An 18,023-nucleotide genomic window follows, 5' to 3' on the forward strand; every position below is an offset into this window, starting at 1 on the left:
AGCGGTTCCAAAGAGATGAGAGCTGGCAGCAAGGTCCCAGATAGGGCTTTAATTGACACCAGATGGAGAGACAATTTGCCAAGAGATGATGTAAAGGAGTCGGGGAATAGTGGTGTTTTTTTTTTTTTTTATTTGGTCCTGTAGATCTGGGATTTTCAGGCCTAGGGAAAAAAAGAATACATATTATTAATTCTTCTCCTCACCTCTTCAAAACCTTGCAAATAGTATGTGAAGACCACATTTTGCTATACTCAGACCTTTCATGCATTAATTCAGACACAGGAGAGGTTTTAAGACAGTCCCGTTCTTCAGATGCTCTCACCATATTGTCCATTAACACTCAGCTACGTACCCTCCCGTTTTTTGTACAGTCAACGTAAAACAACCAATAAGGAAGAAAGCTTAAGTTAGTTTTGAACACAGGCCTACAGGCCCCATGACTAGAAATCATATTGGTTGAGGCAGAAATGCCCCTTTCTAATCTCATCTTACTGAGAAGCCAAAACATCAGAAGCCTAAGAGGAAAGAGGGAAAGACACTCTGAGTCACTTCTATCCATTACCTATGTCTGTTAAGTCTAGATAAACAGTTTAATAACCAATTATCTTTGTTAATACACATAAACACTAAAGAGTTAAGATATATATTATTTCCAGCTCAATGCACTAACAATTTTTGCCCCAAACTGATGATGTTAATGTACAAATATATGACAAGTATAGAATTAAAACAGAATCACAACTGTATTTTGGATATTCTGACCTTCACTTTTGTAAAACTCTCACTAAAATAGAAAATAATTTTAATATTCTTTGCAGCAAAGCAGAAAAAAAAATGATTATTCAATCTAATTCAGCTTACACACCATATTCAGTTTTAATACCACTGTCTAATGTGTATTACAAGAAATGTAAGAGAGTTCCACTTATGGTACACCAAATAATAAAGATGTGTATATGAAAACAGGTTAAGTGTTTCAAACGTAACCTGAACTAAATACATGCAGTCAGGCTCTAGATAGAAGCTCTAGACGCTAGGACAGAAAGCTAAAGCTTTCCCAAATCACCTACTGATGGACCTCAGCTGAGAATGTGACCAACTATCTGCACTGATGGATCATTATTTTAAAATACTGTGAGTTTTAAGTTTTAAAAAACCCAACAACAATACAACAACAACAAAAAAATCAAAGAACAAAACTTCAGATATATAGTGACAACTTATTTTTGTTGGTGCAGGAAATCACTTTACATACAGCTTGCTCCAATTGTTACCTAATTTCACACAAAAAAAGCAGGTGATGGTTTGTATTTATAAACAGAATGCATTCCATTCTTTTATATTTTTTCATTAAACCCTTCAACACCAAAAGGACAAAGCATTTCACAGAAGTAGTGTTAACAAAGAAAAAAAAAAAAAAAGAGATTGGTTTCCTGTGGAAACAAAAGAGACATAGATAGGCCTAATCATATTTTATTTCCTTACTGATGCAATTTCACAGGAAATTACTCAGTTGAAACCAAAAAAGCCTGAGCAATTTTTTTAACACAAATATATGTAATTTTCAAAGGCCCCTGCATCATTCACCTGCTTTCATCTTTTACCTCAAAAATACCTCACAGCTCAGGATTGATGAGCATGTTTAGAGCCTTGAGCTCCATTTAAGTCAATACAATCTGAAAGAGCAGTCAGTACAAATGCGGGGACCTCTGTGCTATACAGGATACCAAAACACCCATTACAGTGTAAGTTACACTTTCTATAAACTCCTAGTATTTTCAAAGACTAGCACGCCTACAACGTAATCAGAAAATCCCACTGAAGCACCAGTAAAAGCTAGCAAATTCATGATAGTCATTATTAGGTGGATCCAATAAAACTGCTCTAGTGATCTTAAAGAAAATATATGAATGTTTTGCAAAGCTATTAAGAATGTCCCACTGTAAAACAGTTACTAAAAGCAACATCTGCAGTTAAGCAAGCACAGAAATAGTTGCTATTTGATATCTCCTTCAAATACTTTAAAAAAAAGACTACCTCCCTCCTTCACAGAATGGCACAAAATTTTCCATATTTCAAGCTCGTTTTATTTGGGAAATGGGTTTCAGATAACATCTTAGGGTATGAAAAATATTGTGGGCATACAGAATCTTATTTAGAGATGCATACACATTTTTAAAAATCCATGTTTTCAGCTATTTAAGCTTGCACAAAGTTAAATGGTGTGAGAGAAGGAACAGCTTGGAGCCTCCCCTTATTTCCACTTTGTCTTGCTCACAGCAGTTTCCCCTGGGAGACATGATTTCTGCCCTAGCCAAGGCAGGATTCTTCAGAAGGGCATTCAACCTCGGCCCATCAGTGAGACCACAAACACCACCATCAAAACCAGCTGGCCTATTGCTACACTCCATATCCTACTCACAGTGATAAATCATAAGCACTGAATCTAATGCCAGCAGTAGGCTGCCAACTGGGAGTAGCATGGAAAGACTAGGATCATCTTCTGGCACCAAACGATGGAACAAGCTTACTGCAGAGAGAAGTGCCAGGGGCCCTACGTCCTACAGTATCTGCACTATGCAGAGAGGGAAAAAGCCACTGTGGTGCTCTCAACTGCTGGGCATGATCATCACAGGCTGCACAGAATAAAGCTTAAAACACATCATGTAGCCAACAGCTCTGTCAATATTGCATCTCAACATTCCTACAGTTGTGTTGGGGTGGTTTTTTTTAATCTTCATGAAGATTTACGCTCAGATAATTTTTGTGTTCTGTCAATGTTTCTTGCACATTCAAAGATAATTCAAAATCTAGCTTAATGACAAGGTAGCTTTAAGAACAAATAAAGTACTATATCCCCCAAAATGGGGGGGATAATCCTTGCATCCCACAACAGACATGAGCTCATAATCATTTCACAGAGAAATTAAAATTGGACTGAAAAGCTCTCTAGTCTCCTAACTGAAAACAGAGTTTTTCTAACACCAAAGCTGTCTGCATTACATTAGTTTTCTTGTAGTAATAAAGAAGTGGTGTTTTCAGTAATGACGTTACTTGATGGGGAAAAACAATCTTAAAAACCTTCAGAGATGCCCTCCTTTCATGGTTACCCATCAAATAGAGCTAGCCAGCTGTTTTACGCAGTCAGCGAACCTCAAAGCCAAGCATCTTGTATGTAAAACCAAAAGCAACAGCAACCTCTTTAACAAATACCACAACACTTCTCCCTTTTCAGCACAAAGCTCACTTAAAATTTTGTTCAAGCATTATTTTAAATTACGTATTTAAAAAAATCCAGCATCAGACACCTTGCAGACAGATCAGTAGCTTTCTGAAACTATCACGTAAAGTCTCAAAGCCATCGTAAAGGAGATGGGACGATCAACGTGGTCACGTCTTAGGAGAGGGAGGCATGCACCCGCACAGTGCAATCTCAGCAGACCAGCTTTTTTCTTTTGTATCAGGCTAAAATAGTATGTTATGTAACTGAAGAGTAATCAAAAGGCCTACCTAAGATAAGATTAAGTTTGCAAAAGGTATCTTATTTTTTAAGTTTTTGAACTTAGAAATGCCTGACTTAGCAAGCTACTTTTTCTCAAAGCAATTTTACATGTAATGTGTTATTGATATCCTTTCAGAGCCTTAAGCATTAGCAAAATAATGACAATTAAATAAATATAAATAAACTGATCTTCTAAAGTCACAGCCTTCATTGACTCAAGATAATTGGATTACTTCTTCCATTAACCCAGAAGATAGATGTAATACATCAGTAGCTAGGACACAGATTAAGGAGGTTCAGAATAAAAATAATCACAAAAGCTCCTCAAATTTATGGCTATTTTCTATTCTGCAGAGGCCAATCGCATAAACTTATTCTTTGTTAAGAAAATTAAAAGTGTTATTTTATACTACCTGGCTGCAACAGTTTTATCAGTTTTATTTTCACATCCTTGCATACACACATGCAAACTACTTATAACTTCTTTCATAATGTTTTACCGAAGTTATGTCTTGCGGTTTTAATAACATCCCACCCCAGCACTTCAAGTAAAAAAAAAAAAAAACACCAAAAAAAACACAACCAAACACAACCCCCCCAGTTTTTAAAGTTCCAATTGTAGTGTCTCCATGAAATCTTTGCAGTCTAAAAACTATCCCAGTAAGTAAAAATGCACCCCCCTGTACAAAGTCATATAGAACTGAGTAAAACAATGTCCTTACCTTTTCAGCAGCCATCAAAGAAAGATGCTTGGAAGTACCCCACTTTTAAGACATGAGTAGCTTTCTTATTACTTATCTATTCTTAAAGAAAAATGGTGGCTGTTCTCCACCCCCTTTCCTTCCTTTGGGCACCAAAATTAGACTGATGTACGTACAGAGGAGCATCCACAAAAGATCTAAAAGCAAACGCACTCAAAGAAGAGCTCTAAGGTTACAACAGCTTTTGCCAAGTCTCTGGTTTTGTTACCAGTGACAGCAACTAGCAATCAAAGAGAAATTGTTCATTTTTCTAACATTAAAAAGAGACTCAGCACAAGAGACTATAAAAGCTGACTGATATCATCAAAATACTTAGTCTTCAGGCCACACACAGGAAGAGAAGTGGCTTTGAGTTCTACATAATTTCTTTTTCTGATACTATAGATGTGAAAATACTACTAAACCTCAACATCCCCAGGACTCACACAGAAAACTCTGCTTGTATCATAAACAGTTCTTTCCTGGAATCAAAATAGTTTCCTATGCAGGTCTGAACAACAAAGCAATCAGTATAGATAAAAGTTCAAAATAATTCCTTTTTTATGTATCCATTAAAAGAAGAAAATTATTTTACCTTACAACTGGAAATCTGAAAGTTAAAATATTATTTGCATTGGATATCCCAATTCATTCTATTACATAAACAAGTGTGAGTAACAAAGTTCAAAATTACATCCAAATTATTTTGAAGCCTGGAAAAGAAGAGAAGCTGTTCTTGCAGGTCAATCTCCTTTCTTGTTCCTGGCTCTACCAGATAAACTGTAGGTACAATGCAGAAGCCCTTCTTACTATTTTGGGTATTTTAAGAAATACTATTTTTAGTTAAAATTAAACAAAGCACATTCCATTCACATGGCAAAATTAAACAGCCTGCAATTTTATAACCTTAAGTTAAATACATTCAAACATTTCCACCTGTGTATGTCAATTTCAATCATCTTCTTCACCTGTATCACTGCAGAGAAAGCAACAGTTTGTGGGGTACAGAGCTATACTCAACAAAGGATATTTGGATGATCTTGGGCCTTCATTTCAGGCAAATCTTTAACTAAATGAAAGACCAGAAATAACCTGGGGATTGTAACTACCCACAACAACAGATTTGTAGTATCACAATTCCAGGCTGATGAATGTTAGTCCTACTACCAGCTTTCCCCTAATATTTAACCAAAGCCTTAACTGCCACGCTTTTAACTCATTGTATTTTCCCCCTCTCACCCCTGGACATGGAAAACTGCTGCAGTTTTTTTATACATGCGAGAAATATAACCAAGTTATAGCCTTTTATTCTTTTGGCTGAAGCAAGCACCACTTGTTCCGCCTTCCCATAGGCCTCACTGTTGTGCCTCTGCTTTCTGCCTGGCGGGAGCAGGGATGGCAGGCAGGGCTCAGAGGAGGGCCAAGGGCGAGATCAGCATCCAGCCACAGCCCCCGCTGCATCCCAGCGGGGTGGGCAGAGCGGGTGCTGCCCGCAGGGTGCCCACGCAGACCCAAAATGAGGTGACCAGTCAGGGTCGTCTTCTGCAGGAGAAGGAGGAGGCAGGACCTGACAGGGGACTGGAGACAAGGCCAAAGCGTAGGGCCGATGTCCGCCCCGGAGCCAGGCCTGGAACAGAGGGCACACTCTGAAGCTGAAGAGGATCTTCCACTGTTTACATCATCTCTTGGTGGTTGGTATCATCAGTAATTTGGGCAATCTGTAAACACTTGTGACGGTTTGAGAAACCCACAACAATTTATTGTTGTTTGGACAATTATTCTATCACCTGATGATCCCCTCCCCAACCCGGGAAGGGGAATCAGGGAAAAACAAGGAAACAAGGAAACCCAAGGGCTGAAATATAAACATTTAATAGAATAAGACTAAATAATTAACATTAATAATACTAAAGAAGCAATATTAACCCTGACACCAATATCAAATATACAAGGATTATACTCAGCCAATTTTATCAGTGGGAAACCGTGCACTCCCAGCAGCGGACAGCAAATCTGGGACACTGCGAGCGCTGTGGCTTCAGGAGGAAGGGAAAGGGCTCAGGAGCCTGGCACTGGGGCAAGAAGTTCTCAGGATAGCAGTCATCAAGGGTGAAAGAGCTTCTCAGCAAACTTTCTAATTTATGGTGAATGTGACGTTCATGGTATGAAATGACCCTGTTGGCCAGCGTGGGTCAAGTGCTCAGGTCTCGCTTCTCCTCATCCCTGCACCTGAGGAGCTCAAAAACACTGAGACCTTGAAACCCACATACCATAGCTGGCTATAAAGTAAATATTTTCACAAATTCAGACACTAGAGTCTTCTAAAAGTGCATTTTCTCAAGTATTAGAAATTAGTGCTGTGTCACTCAAACCAGGACAACACTGCACACACAGACAAAGTCTGTAAAAAACAACCCTATGAAAAGTGTGCCCTTTAATTTCATTGTCCAGATGTCAATTCTGGCTGCTAAAAATAACGGGATCTGCTTAGAACTGTAACAATACACATATTCTTCATGACTTTCCATGTTGTTTTTTTTTGTTCAGTCCCTGGGCATACATGGCATGCTCAGGCCTTCTTTCCATGCTCTGTTTCCAGAAACAAGCAGCAGATCCCCCTTCCTAGGGGAAGGCCTGCCAGGATCCACCCCTCCGCCCTCAGGCGCACCCGCGGAGCACAAGCGGCAAATCCATCCATACGGAGAACACAACCGCGGCGAACAGCCTTCTCCCTCTCGCTCTCAGCCCCGGGCTCCGGGGCGTTGGATAACGCCGTGGCGGTCCCACCCCCCCGCCGAGCTAGTCCCGCCTAAACGCCTCCGCGCTGTCGCTATGGAAACGGCGCCATCTTGGCGAGCGGCGGCGGTAGCACCCCGCCGTTGCTACGCGCCCGGCACGCAGAGAGCGCATTGCGCAGGCGTAAAGGGAGCGGCGGCGGGAGGCGGGAACAGGAGTGCGCATGCGCACTGCCAGCCGTCCGGGGCGGGAAGGGCGGGAAGACTCCGGGCCGTACGGAACCCGAGCGGAGGCGGGCGCGCAGGCGTAGAGCGGCTCCGCAAGCGCGGCGGGCGGTGCAGCCCGGGAGGTGGGTGGGGCCGTGGAGCCGGAGGCGCAGGCGCTCTTGCGAGTAGCGGCCGCCGCGTGGGGAGCGGCGGCGAAGGAGGGCGGGGGGCGGTTGGTGCCGGGTGTCCGTTGCGGCGTGAGGGAATCTGAGCGGGAAAGATGGACGACTTCCAGTCGGGGGAGGAGGTAACGGGCCGGGGGGAGGGCGGCTTTGGGGCCTCGCCTTTCGGGAGGCTGAGGGCCGGTGGAGGGGCTTGGGCGATACCTCTCCGCCCCGGACCCCACCCCTCGGTGTCCCCCGGGGCTGTTGGGACCCCTCCGGCCCCCTGCGGCCCTCCCCCGGGGTGACGGCGGGGGTGGGCGTTGTCTCCGAGCCGTGCGTCCCAGGCAACGGCTGGAGGCAGGCCCAGCCTTTGTTCCTGCCGCCCGGCCCCGCTGCCTCCCCACCCCCCCCACCCCCCGGCGCCGGGCGAGCCGGGGCCGTGCCGGGAGCTCGCCGTGCCCCGATGTGGCTACCGGCCGGGCCGGTGGGCCAGCGCCTCGTCTGCATTTCGGGTGTTCGCTGGGCTCCTCTTGCCCGCGCCTGCTTCCCTCCCGCAAGCTGCCGCTGCAGATGCGGCGGCGAAGATGCTCGGGGGGTGTGGTGGGCTCTGGCTGCGGCCGCAGGGTGAAGCAGCGGGGCTGTGGTGCGGAGGGCTGGGCCGGCCCTGGTTTAGATCAGCGTGAGGAAGACTCGAACAAGCGATTTTTGTGCGGAGAGAAGCGTTCAAGCAGATAGTCTGAATGCTCCGGGCGTGGTAATGAGACAGCTGTTCCATTATATACCCCATTAACGAAGATACAAAGGCAGATAAATTAAGGGTCTCTTTCTTCATCGTGAGACCCTTCATCTCAACTGCCCAGCAAGTATTGGCCTTGCAGAGGGACAGTTTTTCTGAGCTGTGGCAATTTGCTGCGTTTTTCTTCAACAGCTGCATTGTGACTTGTTTAGACAATAGCGAAGCAGTGTGAGGGGTGAAGGTGTGTCAAGGTTGTGCTATCCTAAAAGCCGTGTCCTGATTGTTGGGCCTGGCTTGTGTTAGACAGCTACAGATATTTTTTTAAAAATTATAATTAACATACTTACATGGTAGTCTTATAGTTGTTTTCAGAAATGTCTTCAGTATTACTCAAAAATGATACTACTTTGCAGTTTGTATTTGTTGCCTCGGAGCACCCCTTTTAAACAAGGTATTGGAAACATCGCATCTGCTTTCCTTGAGCCCAAGGAGTAGCTCAGAGCAATCACAAGACTTATGATTTTTTTTTCCCCCTTTATTTTTTTAACACAAAATCTTATTAAAGGATGGAATAGTGTTGTATTATTTGGCAAGTCAGTTACAGCAGGCAAATCACAAAACTGGATATGAGGACTGTCACAGTATGTTCTGTTTTCTTGTACATCTAAACCCATACACTCTCATCCTTAAAAAAGGGAGAGGGTCAGGAAGTAACAGCAACTAGAACCAAATTCACAAATGTATCTATGGCTCTTTCCCACTTGTTTCCAGACAAATTAGATATCTAAATACCTTTGAGAACTTGGGTTGGATTTAATTCAGTTTACTGTGGTGCACCGTGTTTGTGCTCACTCAAAGGCATTTCTGAGCAGAGTTCTAGACTTTGTGAAGAAAAATCTGTATCTGGTTTATCATCTTGCCTGACAGCATGCTTCATGTCTGCCAGTATGTCTGGCGTGTGTATTCTTAACCTATGCTGTATGGGAAAGGATATTTTGATAATTACAGCTCTTATTTGATTAAATATGGTGGTGCACCTTAAATGTAAGCACCCGTACAATTCAGTACTGTGAAAACAAATGGGGCATATTGAAACTAAATTGAAGTCAAGAAGCTGAAAATAAAAGCCACTTTGCCCCACAGCACATAAAAGCTTTTAAAAATGTTGAAGTGTGTGAGTAAGTTGTTGCTTCTGAATAGTTACAGAAAAGGCATTGCATGCACGTCTCGCGGGCTGTGCTGTTTCTTCTGTCGGGGAGAACACTTAGCTGCTCGCATGTTTCTGAATGTTGCTTGTCATTGCAGGTGACTAGACTGTTCATCTTCTGACCAAATGTTTGATGCATATAATGCTAAAATTCTCCTGAGCAGGTGTAACTACATTGTGCCTGCACACCCGAATTATGCTGTTATTTGTGTTTGCCAGCTGGAGAAGCTGACACACCTCCCAGTGAAAACTCAGTCAACATATGCTTGATTAGGTTAATTTTGAAAACTTTATTCAGTTTGCTGTTACGTGCATTTCTTTTTTCTTGTTCCTTTCTTCTGGTTTGTGAGGTGAGGCTGTGAGATACCTGTAGCAAAAACGCGGTGCCTGGGTCACAGCCACACCGTGCATGATCCCGCCTGTTAGGGCTCCCTGTCCATTTGAACAGCTGCCCCTGTTTTCCTAAAACAGGAAAACGTACTAACCATACAATACAACAGTTAGTAGTTTTAAGATTAGTAGAATATTGGGACCTTCTCTGTCCCCATTCCACATGCTTAATCTCTACTCCCTGGAGCCCGAGAGAAGGCTGAAGGTGGTGGGACATCCAGCAAGCTACATTTCCCCTTTGGTTTCCAAGGGGCAGTCATCGTCTTATCCCCAGCTGAAATTGTCATGACAGCTTTTCCTTGAGTTGTGAATTGACGTTTTGTCCGCATCAGTGCCCTGGAGATGTTGGTTTCATTTAACTGTAAGCTGTGTCTGCACATGGAGGTTATCTCTGCAACCCCACCGTGCAAGCTTTCAAATTAAAATTTGAAAACTTTGACTGAAAAAGCTAGCCAATATTAGTTCATCTGTTAACATTCTTAGCAATGTCATGAAAGGTAACTTGATTGGGTTCAAGGAACCAGAGTATGTATGAGCAAATAAAGGAAGACTGGGTATCTTCTGACTTGCAAGAAATCTGACAAGCATAAATTAAGCTTCCAGTGCATATTCTTAATAAAGCTTGAATTCTGTTAACAGAAGAACGTGTCCACTGATTATTTAAATATTCTACTTTTTTTGTAGACTTCCTTTGTTGTTGATGAAGTCAGTAGCATCATTAAAGAGGTAAACTAATATTTTCATTTTGTTGGTGTGAGAGTATAGTATGCTGTGTGCTAAAAGCCATTTGAGAAAATCTGATAACTGATATGTAACAGATTTTCTAGATAGGTTGCTATCAAAGTGTAGATAGTTGTTGATTTAACCAATGTACATACTTTAGGTGGAAATGATACCTAGCTTTGGTTGTGATATGTATTACAAATGCAACAGAAAATAATTTCATATGCTCCTCTCTGGTTGCAGTGTATCCCTAGGGGGATGTTGTATGTTAAGCCCTATAGCGATAGATTTTATGTTTCAGTAACATATAGCGTTTTTTTATAGGCTCTCTGTATACGCATGTTATTGTGTTCTTTTGAGATGTTTTTCCTCCAATATGAGTTCTTGTTTGTTTGAAATGATTGAACTATTCTTGTTGCTAAGAAACATGAATTTCCTGTCTAGAAAATTTCCAGAGGGATTTATTTTTTGTGTCTAGAATTCCTCTTGAAGAGTAGACTAGTGCGATCTTTATCTTGTTACAAACCAACTGTTTTGGTCAAACTGTCAAGCACTGTAAATTGTATATGCATGCTTTAATACATGTTCCTGTCTCTTCTGAATCTGAAATGGTTTTGTGGTTATTTTTTAAATAATTTCTGCAAGGAAAAAAATGTATTGATGAAAAACATGCAGCTTTAAGATACTTTTATTTGTATCTTAAAGGGGAAACTATCCTCCAAAGTAAAATGGATTATTTTGCTGAAGGCTTCTGCTCTATTAGTAACCAGCAACTACATGGGTCTTTTGTTTTGATTTGGGGTTTTGTTTCCCAAAAATCATTCTGCTGAAAAATCTGAAGTTCATTTCCATAGAAGAATATGTGTGTACGAGCCATTGTTGTGTGCATTTTTTCAGTCTCTTCAGGACTGTTTAAATGATCAGGACTGTTTAAATGAGACTTTAAAAAGACCCTTTTCATAACTCTGGCTTCAGGATATTAGGATAGGAAATACAAATAAACAAAATAACACAAAATGAAGGGAAGATGGAATCTATGATAATTTCCCCTATGCCTGGCGCAAACTCTGACCTGCAAGTGTAGGTTTTAATTGAGACCACTTCCAAGAATCAGTATTTACGAGCAGTATTTAGGATTTTTTTCTGTGGTTATGGGGTTTCATCTTTAGTGCTCCACGTTGGAATGGGTTCATGGGTGTCTTGCAGATTGACAACAGTGCAGCTTATTTTATGTATTTGTCACCAACAGGCCATAGAAAGTGCGATAGGTGGCAATGCCTACCAGCACAGCAAGGTGAACCAGTGGACAACAAGTGTGGTGGAGCAAACGTTAAGCCAACTCACAAAGCTGGGGAAGCCTTTCAAGTACATTGGTGAGCTCAACTTTCTCCTCTCTGTTAAAGCTGGTACAGTCAAGTGCGCTGATAGGTAGGGGGTGAGGGAAGACCTTAGCAAGCGCCCTGTCTGTAAACTACTCATAAGCATGTATATATGCCTATGTGTGTACGTATGTACTATGCTAAGCAAAAATGTAGCTAAACGTTAGTTAAAGTTAGTGATAAATTAATAAAAGCTTCTCTCCTGACTAACAGTGACCTGCGTGATTATGCAAAAGAATGGTGCTGGGCTACATACAGCAAGCTCTTGCTTCTGGGACAACTCCAGTGATGGTAAGGAACACAACTGTTGGATCTTTAAGCTTGCAACTTTAATGCTACGCTCCTCAAGATGAGGCAGCGTACTTTTCTTTTTTCCCAAGTGCTATGGTTTTGGAGTAACAGCACACAGTTTGGTATTTTTTCCATGTGGCTGTGATGCTAACTCTGCTATATATGAAATGCTTTGCTGTTGTGAAAGCTTCATTCTTAAGATTCTTAATGAAGCAATTACAAACATGCATATAAGGGCATGCATTTAATCACTGTAACATTCTTCTGTCTCTGAAACCCTTTTTTGTGTTTGTAGGAACCTGCACTGTGAGATGGGAGAATAAGACTATGTACTGTATTGTCAGTGCCTTTGGACTTGCAATATAATTGCCTTGGAATCATTCATCCTTCTCTTTTCTACTCCAGCACTTGATTCCATCTCTACTCAAACTGTGAATACACTGAACAACTTCTGTTTTTAATGTACTTTTTAAGTACCTTTTTTTCAAACATAGAAATGTGAAAACGTGCTGTTACATGGTTTATGTTTGTACTTAGTATTGTACCAGTGTTGCCGTATTGTCTTAACACTTCAAGAACTTCTCTTCAAGGTGCTAATACTGAAATCTGCTGCAGTGTAAACACTTTCTCTAGATTTCTTTTTTAAGACCAATAGAAATGAGACACCAACTTTCACACTTTGTACTTTTGGTTAGCATTAAATTATTGAAATTCATAACCATTGGTGTGATTCATTTAAACTTAATTCTTCTGTTATTAAAAAAAAAAAAGTTCAAATTCTTCTCAAGGTAGTTGAGGTATGTACCAGAATACAAAGCACTTCCATAATTTTGCCAAAGTCACAACTAAATTGTAAGAAAATGAGCTAATGTTTATCAGAACTTACCTTGGCTGCATTTTTGGGACCTGTTTAATCTGATTATACGGTATTTAGGGCATGGAACGATAACAGAAATAACTGTCTTAATTAGACAAAAACAGATAAGTTTTTCACTTTCTAGAAGTGCTCAGCAAGTTCTATACAGGTAATCGTTCACTACTGCAGCCAATTACATGTGTTAAGTAGGTCTTGAACTCAGCTGCTACCTTCTGTGTTGATTTTGCTGATAGTGTGATGAGTTCTGATAGTTGGTGAAACATGACCCTTTCTGAAAGGGGGAAAAAACTGCATCAAGGTGACACGACTAAGCAACAGGTTAATAAGTCTCCTGCAGAGGAATAACAAGTAAAACAAGTTTCCGGCATAGGCTTGGATAAGGTTTTCTTTGTCAGCTAATTAAAGAAATGGGAGCATGCTATGAATTTCAGACTACCTCTGTGAACTGCTGTGCCGCTTCCTTAAGCAGTAGCTGACTGCTAGTGAAGTTGAAAGAACTATTTACAAAGCAAGTATGGGAGGGTATTTCTGGGCCAGAGTCAGAGGGACCTGCCTCTGCTTATATTTAGGAAGCCCTGTCAAATGTTTTCAGAATCCAGCTCTCAACTAAAGCTGTTTAGAGTGAGGTGACTGCTGATATGACAGTATGTTTCCACAATCTGGAAAGACATAATACTGAAAAATCAAATGGTAGGTGCAGGGGGGTGCTCGCTGTGATAACGCTACCGAGTGTATCCAGACAGATTGTAGAAAACTCTGTGCAGGGCTTCAACCCTCCTCCTTCCGATCCATTTCTGCTGTCAGTTGGGAAAAAAAGTTGCTTTTGTCAGCAGGTTTGGGTGTGTTGTTCTATGGGAAGCTGAAGTAGTCCTTGACTAACATAAAAGTCACTTAGCAACAACTAAAACAATGTGTTATCAGTGGTGTTTTCATACTGAATCCAAACCAAAACATTAGCACAAACTGTGTGCTGGAGTAGTCAGTAAGGTAATCATAAAGTCAGTCTCTGTTTCCTGGCTCTAGCTTACTGCCACAGCTCTTCACGTGCCTACAGCTGTAGAAATCATTAGCCTGTCAGCCCTAATCTGGAGGGGAGTAGGGGGGGGTTCTATCATTTGTGTAAATGCCACAGATGAGTATGACCTGTCTTCCACCATTAATTATTTTAACTGAAACCTAATGGAAATGGCTTCAAAGTTAACTGCCCTCTCTGCCATTAAAGCAGGAGTAAGTTGCATATATACTTGTGCAGAGATGTTTACAGCCATTTTATTCAGCACACAATGAGATTTCAGTCTCTCCTCAAGTTTATACAAGGAATATCATCATCCCAAATGGAAGGTGACAGCTGATTGATCGCTTTTGCAGTCTGCCAGCTACGAGCAGACTCTTGGAAGATACAGAGCTATAAGAATGAGAGGAATGACTTCAGCATCTCTAAACCTTTTTTTTTATTACTGGCCAGTGGGTTGAAGGTGGGGCAGCCCTTCCTGGGCATGCCGAGAGGACGCATCATTGCAGGGTAAGTAGAAGTTCCAGCCCTCCTGGCAGAGGCATCTGACAACAGCCTACATGAAGCACGCACCTTTGGCAGAAAGGGAGCCGGCGCTAACATTCACCAGGGAAGTTCTACTGCCAGCATCCCCACAGCGGGCTTTGCAAAGCCACTGTTAAGCCATTTGATAGTGCCAGTTCCCCTTTGTAAACTGGCTTACGTATTCCTTAGGAAAATTAGCAGTCCCTCCTTCCACCTTCAAGCCCAAGTAGGGTAAGCAAAAAAAAGCACCAAAAAACCCAACCCAAAATGTAATTCCCTGGCTAACCTGTGCTGACAGAGCCTCCTGGATCCCATCCTTCTGCAATGAACCAAGTTTAAATATGCGTAAGAAAATACATGTGTAAGTTATGAAAATGGTACAGTTGGTTATTGACTAGAAGGAAAAATAAAGCCAAGATACAATATAAAGATATAAAACTTTATTATGAACATATTTAACAATGATTATGCACATGAAGTCATTCAAGAAACTCAATACCCAACTTTTGCTTGAAGTAAAATATTGGGTTTTCCTTCATATTCCATATTAGCATGAAGTTTCCGACATAATTGGATAATTTGCTGTCATTAACACAACTTCTAGACACATAGAATATTTAACACATCCTCATGCACACTTTCTCAAAGCAGCATTTAATTACAGCTTCTCATTAAACAGAGCACTTATCTTACACATTTTTATACCATTTTGGTACACAATTTTTCCATATTTTCATTTTACATATTTACAAACTTCTAAAAAAAATTTTACAGTAATGCAAAGGTTATGACTGGCATAAGCAAAAGGAAATGGGGGAAAAATTACATGACTGTGGATACAAAGTTGTCTTTTGGCTCAGAGAAAGACAACAGATTAGCATCCTTCCTAGCTGGAACTCTCCTCCCATTTTCCCCAGTATTAGTGCCATGGGTCCCGTTGCACTAGCTGTTCCTTACTGGTGTTAAGCCTTACACTTCCTATTCTTTGCCAGTCCTAGGAAAGTTTCCAGCCAACTCCAACTGAATTTTTAAAGCAAATACTACAGAAAACTATTGCTGTGTATGGCTCATATTCAGTGATTATTGATTTCCTCTTGATCATTGTGTACGTGGAAGGGTTGCAGTTATTTAATAGATGGCATCTCCTTTAGAGCAGGGACACTGTATGTTGTGGGGCCTTTTTGCATACTCTTCTCATTTTATACAGTTCCACTAGTGATGGAAATATTTAATTACTTTAGGAGTAATGAAAGGAAAGCCAGGTTAGTTTCTTATCCAGATCTCTTCTGTTTCATCCTTAGGTTACAATGCTTTACTCAGAGGTGAATGTATGCCACCTACTCCCAAGCTGTTTACAATCTGTACTGTAAATATTCCTCAAATACTGTCTCTGCTTTCCAGTTGTGGAAATAAGAGGAGTGAAATTGAGATTTCTTGCTAGCAAAACTATTTCTTCATCTGCTTCACTGCTTTTGCCTTTTTACTGTACATTGAATTTGATGCAATTCGACCAAGCTTACCATTACACTCTAGCGCTTCCACAACACAAAACTATTTTGCATGGAAAACATTGCTTAAATATAATCTCTAAAAATTAACAGAGAAACTATTTTCTCACTATTTTCATAGTAAGATACTTATTTTAAATACACATTTCCCATTCTCAGCTTTCCTGTTTCCATTTTAAAGGTAGTGATGTAGAAAAGTTAATGCAAACAAAACGGCAAGAAAACAGCTTAGAAAAAACCCTATCGTCTCAAAGCTAGATGAAAAACATTTTCTTTAGTTAATGAAATCCCAAAGCATGACACTGTATTTCAGGGTTAACTGTAGCAACCAGTTCCAGCTGTGATAAGAAACATAAGAATAATTTGTACATCAGCCAAATCAAACATCTTTTCTCTTCAGAACAATTTAGATGAGAATTAAATATCAGAGCCAAAAAGATCTGAATATATAAGGATCATGTAAATATCAAATTCTGAAGATCTAATTCCTTCACCCGCTGTTACTCCAGTGAAAGTCAAAAGGATTTGGGGTATGCAAAGGATGCCTAGTTGGCTCCCAAGTCTGACTTTGCAAATTCAAACAGCCGTAAGCCTCATAGTGAAAATGAGAATGGGCTCTCCTCTTTTAGCATACAAAGGTATTTCCCATACTTGCTAAAAAAAAAAGTCTAAAAGGAAGTGCTGAAGGTACAGTTTACTACAGTTCACTGGAAAAAAAAAAAGCCACCTCTAACTTGAAATGCTTCTTTAATGTTTTCCTATATGGTCTTCTAAACTGACACCAATTAATTAAGAAATTAAAGGGAACAATCTTCCCCTCACCCCTCTGCAGTTTCCTTGCTTTAGCCATACGATAGTGCTTTGGCTTCTAACAAATACATGATCCCTTGTACAGGAAGTTTTTTACTTCAAATATGCTCAAAAAATTTCACAGCTCTACATAATTTTAGAAAGTTTTCTCCCTCACACACACAGAGTATCTTACCACACTTGTCTTCAGCAGAGCACTGATTTAATCTGAACTATTCTATGACAGAAAGGATGCAACCACATGAAGCAGTTCCTTTGATCCTATCTAAGCAAACTGCTATGCTGTGAAGTCTCCCCTTCATGATCTTGAACAGCGACCAGGAGAGGTTATTGCAGTTGTTGCACCAAAGCAGAACAAATCTACTTTTTCCTCAATACGATTCAGCAAGTCTAGTAGGACTTCATTGCACTCTTCTGCTTAAACTAGTTCAATGATGAGTACAATTCCCTAGTGTAAGCCAGCACCATTTTCTGTCTAATACATTAACAGTACTTTCGAGAGTCTTTTCTACAGCAGCAGGGCAGAGAAATTTTACAAGAGTAAATCACAGTTACACATCCATGAAAAAAAAAAAGATACTTTCAGACATGTCAAGTACCTGAAAACAAAAGTAGTTAGAAACGAACAGCATCCACTTAAATACAGAACTGAGCAATGGTGTAGGAGAAAACCAACTTTTAAATAGAGAAGCAGCAGCATTGTACTAGGAATACTTAATTCCCATATAAGTCCGTTCCAGCACAGACTGGAATACAGATAATCACAAAATGTACTAGTAAAAGTTCTGATCAGTACAGGGGGCGACTGTGGCATGACAAAGAAGTTGAACTATGCACAGAACATGCTCAAAAGCTAACTCTCATGCACGTTCAATAGAGCAACCACAATTGTTCCTAGGATGTAGATTAACTATATTAATACAACTTAAGGAAAAATTCTGATGTAGAAAAAGCCTCTAAAAATGAAATGTTTGGAAATCAGAAATTAATTCTCTATGAAACTTTCATACTGTATTCTCTGTAAGTGTAACAATCTCCTCCAGCATACAAAAAAACCCAGAAAGAAGAGTACTGGCTTCCTTCTGAGATTTGTTGCTGCCTAAATATTTCCATTTGAAAGGGCTGTTTAAAAAAACAAAACAAAACCCAAAACAAACACTTGGTAAAAGCCTGTTACAAAACATGTATTATACAGATAATTTTGCACCACTGAGGCT

The 18,023-nt window shown here is 40.6% G+C and overlaps 1 protein-coding gene across 2 annotated transcripts; it reads left to right on the forward strand.

The window, feature by feature from the left end:
- Window positions 1-7,405: 7,405 nt before the first annotated feature.
- DYNLT1 (dynein, light chain, Tctex-type 1) lies at window positions 7,406-12,792 on the forward strand. 2 transcript variants are annotated; one of them, XM_009882315.1, is made up of 5 exons: window positions 7,406-7,491; window positions 10,366-10,407; window positions 11,654-11,777; window positions 11,997-12,074; window positions 12,370-12,792. In XM_009882315.1, the coding sequence occupies exons 1-5, from the start codon at window positions 7,465-7,467 to the stop codon at window positions 12,438-12,440; spliced, it is 342 nt and encodes a 113-aa protein (XP_009880617.1). In that variant the 5' UTR covers window positions 7,406-7,464; the 3' UTR covers window positions 12,441-12,792. The 2 variants fall into 2 exon arrangements, with proteins under 2 accessions (XP_009880617.1, XP_009880618.1); XM_009882316.1 differs by lacking the exon at window positions 10,366-10,407 and having other exon boundaries at window positions 7,465-7,491; window positions 12,370-12,789.
- Window positions 12,793-18,023: the final 5,231 nt, after the last annotated feature.

This window comes from Charadrius vociferus, unplaced genomic scaffold (assembly GCF_000708025.1).
Source record: "Charadrius vociferus isolate BGI_N301 unplaced genomic scaffold, ASM70802v2 scaffold13, whole genome shotgun sequence".
Lineage (NCBI taxonomy): Eukaryota > Metazoa > Chordata > Aves > Charadriiformes > Charadriidae > Charadrius > Charadrius vociferus.

Excerpts from the sequence above, each read along its gene's own strand:
- DYNLT1 (XM_009882315.1), top strand. The coding sequence starts at position 7,465 with ATGGACGACTTCCAGTCGGGGGAGGAG. Across the intron at positions 7,492-10,365 it reads ACTTCCAGTCGGGGGAGGAG|ACTTCCTTTGTTGTTGATGA; the intron begins GTAACGGGCCGG and ends CTTTTTTTGTAG. Across the intron at positions 11,778-11,996 it reads GAAGCCTTTCAAGTACATTG|TGACCTGCGTGATTATGCAA; the intron begins GTGAGCTCAACT and ends CCTGACTAACAG.